At 44.9% G+C, this 9,462-nt stretch overlaps 2 protein-coding genes across 7 annotated transcripts in view; one reads left to right on the forward strand and one right to left on the reverse strand.

The window, feature by feature from the left end:
* Positions 1-9,462, reverse strand: part of IGF2BP2 (insulin like growth factor 2 mRNA binding protein 2) — a 176,943-nt gene that overhangs the window by 143,182 nt on the left and 24,299 nt on the right. The window lies entirely within an intron of this gene.
* Positions 2,368-3,277, forward strand: LOC108311102 (calponin-3-like). Its single transcript, XM_037741961.1, has one exon. It carries the CDS (start codon positions 2,486-2,488, stop codon positions 3,260-3,262), a length of 777 nt encoding a protein of 258 aa, XP_037597889.1. The 5' UTR covers positions 2,368-2,485; the 3' UTR covers positions 3,263-3,277.

The following is a 9,462-nucleotide window of genomic DNA, read 5'->3' on the forward strand; positions in this document are numbered from 1 at the left end:
GTGATCCGCCGGCTTCGGCCTCCCAAAGTGCTGGGATTACAGGCGTGAGCCACTGCACCCAGCCAAGAATACAAGTTTTGCAGTTAAGATTGATGTTAAGTTCACATCTAAGGTTTGTCACCTGTCTCACTGGTGGCCTTGGGAGAGTGACAATCTGTCTGAACATGAGTCTCTTCTCCTGAGGAATAAGGCTACCACCAGAGGGGTGTTGGGGGATCAGTGATAGTCCATGTAAAGCACCTTGCCCAGTAAAATGGTCTCTACTTTTCACGCTAAGCTGTCTATACCTCCTCTCACCCAACATATCCACATGCTGACCACAATGGCACTGAGGGTTTCAACCTGACAGTCTGTGTGTGCGTAATGAAAGCAAAGCTCTGCTAACATGAGCCTACATAAAACCTTAGGGGACATACTAACTTGGTACCAAATTGCATGCTCCAAACCAAAAAGAAACAACTTTGATATAATTGACACATTGGCCTAGCTGTAAGAGACTCTTTTATATGGGTTGCTGAAAATAAGGAAAACCTGAGAGGAACAGTCCCCTGCTGAGGCACTAAGAAACATTTTTGTTTTTGAGAAGGCATCTCGCATTGTCCCCTCGGCTGGAGTGCAGCAGTGCGATCTTGGCTCCCTCTGCCTCCTGGGTTCAAGCGATTCTCCTGCCTCAGCCTCGGTAGCTGGGATTACAGGCACCCTCTACCACGCCCAGCTAATTTTTTGTGTTTTTAGTAGAGACAGGGTCTCACCATGTTGGCCAGGCTGGTTTCAAACTCCTAACCTCATGATTCACCCGCCTCGGCCTCCCAAAGTGCTGGGATTATAGGTGTGAGCCACCACACCTGGCCCAGGGCAGATTCTTGAGACTCGGGCTGCCCTCATAAACGTGTCTGCCTTCTTATCCTCACACAGGCAGTTGTTCCTAAATAATTAATTATTTGCTAAGGACTTAATCATAGACTCACAGAATTCTAGGATAGGAAGGTTGAGTACCAGCCAGCTTACCTCCTGACATTACTGATGAGAAAACTAAGTCCAATGAGGGATCACAGAGCTGGTTAATGACAGAGCTAGATGAGACAGGGCTCAGGCCAGTATTCCTCACCCCAGACCTTACCATCTCATTCAAGTATCCATGCACATCCAGAGTTCCCTTCCCAACAGTGCTTCTCTTTAGGCCTTTCAAGCCACTGGCTTTATCTGGAGGTCACATCTTTTTTCTTCGATCTTTTTTTCATTGTGATAAAAACACACATAAAATTTACTATTTTAACAATTTTTAGGTAAACAGCTCAGTGGTGTTAAGTATATTCACACCATCACCACCATCCATCTCAGAGCTTCGTTCGCCTTCCCAAACTAAAACTCTGTACTCATAATTTCCCCTCCTCTAGCCCCTAGGCAACTACCATTTTACTTTCTGTTTCTATGAATTAGACAACTCTAGCTACCGTCTATCAGTGGAATCACATAGTGCTTATCCTCTTGTGACTTATTTCATTAGCAAAATGTCTTCATGGCAGCATGTGTCAAAATTCCCTTCCCCCTTAAGGCTGAATAATATTCCACTGTATGTATGTACCACATTTGTTTCTCTAGTCACCTGGCCATGGACACTTGGGCTGCTTCTACATGTTGACCATTGCAAATAATACTGCCTTAGCACGGCTATACAAACATCTATTCCAGTCCCTGCTTTCAACTCTTTTAGGCACACACCTCGCAATGCAATTGCCAGATCACACGATGTACCAGTGCTATTTTCAAATGAGTCTTGAAAGAGACAAAGAGGAAACTAAGCCCCATTCTGGGTTGGTGAATTCTTTAAGAAAATGAAGGTGGGAGCAGTGGCTCACGTCTGTGATCCCAGCACTTTGGAAGGCGGAGGCAGGTGAATCACCTGAGGTCAGGAATTCGAGACCAGCCTGGCAAATATGGTGAAACCCCCTCTCTACTAAAAATATAAAAATTAGCTAGGTGTGGTGGCGAGTACCTGTAATCCCAGCTACTCAGGAGACAGACAGGAGAACTGCTTGAACCCAGGAGGGAGAGGTTGCAGTGAGACAAGATTGTGCCACTACACTCCAGCCTGGGCAACAGAAAGAGCCTCTGTCTCAAAAAACAAGAAAGAGTGAGGCAGCGATCAAGGAGCCAGGCGCTTCGGAGCGGACCCCGAGGCTCTGTGGCACCGAGTCGGACCCAGTCGCCCAGGCACCATCCACGCCCCAAGGCCATGACCATCTCCTGCACCGCCCAGAGGAGCCAGCTCCGAGCATCCCCCAAGGCGGCCACTCCTCGGGGCCAGGGGCAGGGAGAGATGCGGGACCCAGCACAGCCTCTTCCCACCGCCTGAACCACCACGACCCTCTTCAACAAGGGCCCTTCCTATGGGCTCTCGGCTGAGGTCAAGAACAAGATCGCTTCCAAGTATGATCATCAGGCAGAAGATGATCTTCACAATTGGATAGAAGAGGTGACAGGCATGAGCATTGGCACCAACTTCCAGCTGGGCCTAAAGGATGGCATCATCTTCTGCGAACTCAGAAACAAGCTACAGCCAGGCTCAGTGAAGGTCAACGAGTCCTCATTAAACTGGCCACAGTTGGAGAATATTGGCGACTTTATTAAAGCTATTCAGGCTTATGGAATGAAGCCACATGACATACTTGAAGCAAATGATCTGTCTGAGACTGGAAACATGACCCAGGTTCAGATGACTCTGATGGCTCTAGCAGGTCTGGCTAAAACAAAAGGATTCCATGCAACCACTGACGTTGGAGTTAAGTATGCAGAAACACAAACAAGACGTTTTGATGAAGGGAAATTAAAAGCTGGCCAAAGTGTAATTGGTCTACAGATGGGAACCAAGAAATGTGCCAGCCAGGCAGGTATGACAGCTTATGGGACTAGGAGGCATCTTTATGATCCCAAAATGCAAAGTGACAAACCTTCTGACCAGACCACAGTTAGTCTACAGATGGGCACTAACAAAGGAGCCAGCCAGGCAGGGATGTTAGCACCAGGTACCAGAAGTGACATCTGTGATCTGAAGCTAATATTACAGCCAGTGGACAACTCGACAATTTCTCTACAGACGGGTACCAACAAAGTCGCTTCCCAGAAAGGAATGAGCGTGTATGGGCTTGGGCAGCAAGTATATGATCCCAAATACTGTGCTGCTCCGACAGAACCTGTCATTCACAACGAAAGCCAAGGAACAGGAACAAATGGTTCGGAAATCAGTGACAGTGGTTACTAGGCAGAATATCCCGATGAGTAGTATGGCAAGTACCAGGATGACTACCCCAGAGAGTACCAATATAGCGACCAAGGTATTGATTATTAGATCCACCCAGAAGGAGCTCAGCATTGAGTCCATTGTTTTTATCTTGTCTTCCTAGAACACCATTAAGCTCACTGTACTTTTAAGAAAAATTGCCTTACTTACATTCCTTTTTCCTTTTTCTGTCTCTTCCTCTCAATATCTTCCCATCAATAGTTCCCTTTTAGTGCTGTTAACAGTTAAATCCTACAGCATCATCAATAACTTGCATATGAAGTAAAAAGCAATACTGTGAAAGGGAGTACTCTTGTACAGCCAGTTCATTTATGCAAAAACCTACCCATTTTTATGATCTTACATTAAACTGGCATTTTCAAACAATAGGAAGCTTTTTTTTTTTTTCCCCTACAGTTTCATGTATCTGGTTTCTACATGGAAGGCTAAACTCATGCTTACTGCTAAATGTGGTCTTTGCCAACTAAATCTAAGATACAGCATCTTAAAAATTTACGTTATCAATGTTTCTATAGTATCATTTGCTAATTTTTAAATAGTCATATCAGTGTGCAAAAAAACAGGAAAAATACTGTTTTGTTCTTAAACTTAGCTTTACTTCAACATGACAAACTATATGAAAAAGATTATATGATGTAGATTGTATGATATAGATTGTATGATGTATGATTTGGAGATTGTATAATGTAGAGGAAAAAAACACAAAAAGCACAGGACTGAGGAGAATAACTTTCTTTTGTTTTTCCTTTTTTTTTTTTGAGACAGAGTCTTACTGTTGCCCAGGCTATAGTACAGCGGCACGATCTCAGCTCACCGCAACCTCTACCTCCTGGGTTCAAGCGAGTTTTCTGCCTCAGCCTCCTGAGTAGCTGGGACCTGTAGGTGTATGCCACCACGCCCCGGTAATTTATTTTTAGTAAAGATAGGGTATCACCATATTGGCCAGGCTGGTCTCGACCTCCTCACTTTGTGATCTGCCTGCCGCAGCCTCCCAAAGACCTGGGATTACAGGCATAAGCCACTTCTCTGGGCCAGGAGGATAGTATCCAACATTAACATGGGACATGCTTTTTGATGTCTGAGTATGAATTTCCACAGGCAGGGAAGAGTAGCCTAGATAATCCCTAAGGTCTATAGATTCTGTGGGTTCTATGAAAAAACTTATTTAAAGGATTGCTATGTTTTTTAATCATTTTTTCTTTTCCTTAGACCCAGTTTGCATGTTAGAACTTAAAGAACCATTTCTAGCTAAAGAATCTAGTGTATCCTTGACACAAGAGTTCCAGGAACAGGTGGGGTATAGTGGCTCACACCTGTTATCCCAGTATTTTAGGAGGACAAGGTGGGCAGATCACTTGAGGTCAGGAGTTGGAGACCAGCATGGCCAACATGGCAAAACCCTGTCTCCACTTAAAGTACAAAAATTAGCTGGGCATGGTGACATACGCCTGTAATCCCAGCTATTCAGGAGGGGCTGAGGTAGGAGAATCATTTGAACCTGAGAGGCGGAGGTTGCAATGAGCTGAGATCGAGCCACTGCACTCCAGGGTGGGCGGCAGAGTGACACTCCATTAAAAAAAAAAAAAATTCCAGAGACAACAAAAAAAACTCCAAAACTAAAAAAAAAAAAAAAAAAAAAAAAAAAAACCAAAACTGAAACTAACGTAATGTAACAGGCAGTAATTTTCCCAACACTACATTTATTTGATAACAGCTTTAGAATATCTAGAGTGTAGTACAGTACCTGTATACTCTGAGTCACGGCTTACTCAGGGTCACTGTGAACTTGTGTTTACTTTGTAGTAGGCAGTGTAAAACTATCAATGCACATTGGGCTCAGTATCAACAGGGCATACCTGCCAAGAAAAGTTTGCTACAGCAGTTTGGTCCAAACAATACTTCAGTTACTGAGCAACATGCTGTTGTCATCAGGATCCGGCAATGCATTCTCAGTCAAGATGCACATTAGATTCCAGGTACAACACCAACAACACACTCCAAATCCCATCCACTCTCAGGCCTCCCAGGAAGGATTTGCAGAGTGAGAAACACACTGCCCTACCCTGCTTCTCCCAGCTTTCCTAGAACCATTTCTGCTTAGGTAGCACCAAAAGCAGGCTCCCTACTTCAGGGACAAGAAGGGTCAGAGACAGAATTCTCCATGTTCACTTCACCAAACAATATTTCAATTACTTATCAAAAGCTTCCTGTGCTGTGTACAATGACACACATGAGCCTGCTCAGTCCTTACGATTCTTCCAGGTAGGTGTTTGTGCTCACAACACAGGTAAGAGAGGCGAACGCTCAGAGTGTCCTATCCAGAGGCGCACAGGCAGTAAGCACAGCCAGGCTGGACCAGGTCTTCTGACCCCACACCCAGTACTCTTTCGGCCACACCATTTGTCCACACTCTTCCAAGACTATGCCAACTTGGACACCCCAAAGAGAACATCTGAAGATCCTCTCCTAGAAAGCAGGCCTAATGATCCAACAACTAATGCCTGGCTTTTCAGTTAAGAGTGGAGTTTGCTGGCTTCATTTTTTCACCTTTATTTCAGCTGACAAGCAGAGCTTTGAAGAAACTCAAAATAGAAGGAGAAATTATGCATCAGTCCCTTCATTTAAAAATGCTTTTCAGAGGCCAGGCACAGTGGCTCACACCTGTAATCCCAGCACCTTGGGAGGTGGAGGCAGGCGGAGCTCAGGAGTTCGAAACCAGCCGGGCAACACGGTAAAACCCTGTTTCTAGTAAAAAAAAATACAAAAACTTAGCTGGGTGTGGCAGAATGCGCCTGTAGTCCCAGATACTCTCGAAACTGAGGCAAGAGAACTGCTTGAACACAGGGGGCAGAGGTTGCAGTGGGGTGAGATCGCGCCACTGCACTCCAGCCTGGCCGACAGAGCGAGACTCTGTCTTAAAAAGAAAATGCTTTTCAGAGGCCAGGCGCAGGGGCTCATGCCAATAATCCCAGCACTGTGGGGGATCGGGATTACCTGGGCCCAGGAGTTCAAGACCAACCTGGCAACATGGCAAAACTGTCTCTACAAAAAATACCAAAAAATTAGCCAGACGTGGTGATGCATGTCTGTAGTCCCCACCACTCAGGAGGCTAAAGGTGGGAGAACCACCTAAGCCTGGTGAGGTTAAGGCTGCAGCAAGCCAAGATCACTCCAGCCTAGGTAGTTACAGTGAGACCCTGTCTCTTTTTTTTTAAAAAAAAAAAAAAAAAAAAAGGCCAGGCTCATACCTGTAATCCCAACACTTTGGGAGGACAAGGCAGGTCAGGAGATCAAGACCAGCCTGGCCAACAAAGTAAAATCCCGTCTCTATTAAAAATATATAATTAGCAGGGAGTGGCAGTGATGGCCTGTAATCCCAGCCACTCAGGAGGCTGAGGCAAAAGAATTGCTTGAACCCGGGAGGCAGAGGCTGCAGTGAGCCGAGATTGCGCCACTGCACTCCTGGGCAACAAAGCAAGACTCTGTCTCAAGAAAAAAAAATTGCTTTTCAGGGAAAAACACACCACATTCTCACCACCTCCAATAACAACAATGACTGGGCCCCAATGTTTTATCCACCTCCAGGTTTACTCCCAGGAAATCTGCAGTGGGAAAAAGCATCCACTAAAGACTTCCTTGAACATTTTCAAAGACTTAGGCTATCCAGTTCTTTCCTCTCCAAATCTAAGAGTACAAATAGTGTTAATATTTATTATATAATAGACTCAGAAAACTGTGTTCCTGTGACCACATGCATTTTTCTTATACAACATTCATGCCGATTTTACTGGACCTGGAGCATAATTTAATGTTTTTAATGACTATGGAGGTTTGTTATTGTATTGTTGATTTTATGACATATTATTGGTCCCATCCATGATTTATTTGATGCCAAGGCCTTGTTCAGGAAGTTAACACCCAAATATGGCATTTTTCCTGTGGGAAAACACCACTTGCTTTAAAACACCTGCTTTTATGAGGAAGTTGTTTTTTTTTTTTTCTTTTTTTAAAGACAGGGTTTCACCATGTTGGCCAGGCTGGTCTTGAACTCATAACCTCAGGTGATCCACCTGCCTCAGCCTCCCAAAGTGCTGAGATTACAGGCGTGAGCCACCACGCCTGGCTATGAGGAAATTTTTTATGAATGTAACACCCTAAAAAGCAGAGACTACCTGTTCAAGAAATCCCTGAGTACACAAAATATAACTAAGTTTTTCTTTCTTTTTTCTTTTTGAGACAGATCTTACTCGGTCATCCAGGTTGAATGGAGTGCAGTGGTGCAGTCTTGGCTCTCAAGCTCAAGCAACCTCCGCGTTAGCTTTACAAGAAGCTGAGACTACAGGCACACACCACCGCACTAATCTAATTCTTATATTTTGTCTAGAGTCAGGGTTTTGCCATGTTGCCCGGGCTGGTCTTGAACCACTGCACTTGGCTCCAAGTTCTTCTTCACTCAACATTCAGGAGAAAGAAGCTGCAGGCCAGGCACGGTGGCTCACGCCTGTAATCCCAACATTCTGGGAGGTCGAGTCAGGCAGATCACTTGAGCCCAGCACTACGAGACCAGCCCAGGCAAAACAGCAAAACCCCATATCTACAAAAGCAAGAATTAGCCAGGTGTGGTGGCATGTACCTGTGGTCCCAGCTACTTGGAAAGCTAAGGTGGGAGAATCGCTTGAGCCCAGGAGGTAGAGGCTGCAGTAAGCTTTGATTTTATCACTGCCTTCAGCCCTGGGCAACAGAGCAAGACCGTCTCAAAAGCAAAACCAGGCTGGGCCTAGTAGCTCACACCTGTAATCCTAGCACTTTGGGTGGATCATCTGACGTCAAGAGTTCAAGAGCAGCCTAGCCAACATGGTGAAATACCAACTCTACTAAAAATACAAAAATTAGCTGGGCGTGGTGGTGTGCACCTATAATCCCAGCAACTCAAAAGGCTGATGCACAAGAACTGCTTGAATGCAGGAGGCAGAGGTTATAGTGAGCCAAGATGGTGCCACTGCACTCTAGCCTGGACGACAGAGCAAGACTCCGTCTCAAAAACACTAAAAAATGAAGTTGTAGATGATAATGTGGAGTAAGTTCCCAAGTTCTTTTCTACCCTGACATCAGTGGTCCTCATCTCTGGCTGCACATCAGTGTCACATGAAGACACTTAAAAAAATGACTCTGTGGTTCAAGTTAGTGTTTGGGGGGAAAAGAAAAAAAAGACTATGTTAGGCCCTACCCCAGAGCACCTGACTCAGAATTTCTGGGGGTAGACTCAGGTCAGTATTTTTTTTAAAGCTCCTCACATAATTATATGTGCATCCAGGGTTGGGAACTGCCCTATGCCAGTGGCTCTCCAACTTAAGTGTGTATTAGAATCACACCAAGGCCTTCTTAAAACACAGATTCACAGGCCCCATCTGAACCTTTCGGATTCGGTGGGTCTGGGCTGGGGTTCTAACAATTTCCAGGTGATGTCGATGCTGCCGGTACAAGGCACAATAAGAACCACTGCATTACACCCTCTTAGCTGAACAATACTAATAGTTACACTACATTAATTTTACTGTATTGGACACATCTTTGTAGCAATGTGTAAGAAAAAAAAGAAAATAGAAGAACTAAAGAAGAAAAACATATATATATATATAAATTTTACTATAAAAATATTCGGACATGTCTCTATAAGAAGAGGTCTAAGATTTTAGAAAGGTTTTCAAAAGTGTGGGCCGAATAAAAGAATTTTCTGCTTTAACCATCAATTAAAACAGGTAACCTCATTCACTGGTACGTACTATCTCCTGAGAAATTTGGTTACTAAAGTTAAATCCAGATAAAATCAGATGCAATTCAACTCAACCCCTCAGCAAGCACCTCCTATGAGATGGCTCGAGGCATCTGTGGGCACACACCGTAAGTAAGTCATCCTCTCCTCCCTAAGGTGGTGAATGGACTAGCAGACACAACTGCGGTGCACACAAATAACCACGCAGTCAGACTGTGACCACTGAGGTTACAGTGACAACCAGAGGGCAGACACTTCAGAAGCACCTAGGGGAGGCTCTACACAGGAAGAGGCCTTCTAGCACACGTTCAAGGGGCCCACCAGCTGCCAGTGTTCCACTGCCCGTGACCAATTCTGCAGTACCAGCGCAGCTTACTCCCTGTCCCAT

Source organism: Cebus imitator, unplaced genomic scaffold (assembly GCF_001604975.1).
Source record: "Cebus imitator isolate Cc_AM_T3 unplaced genomic scaffold, Cebus_imitator-1.0 Scaffold111, whole genome shotgun sequence".
In the NCBI taxonomy this organism is placed as follows: Eukaryota; Metazoa; Chordata; class Mammalia; order Primates; family Cebidae; genus Cebus; species Cebus imitator.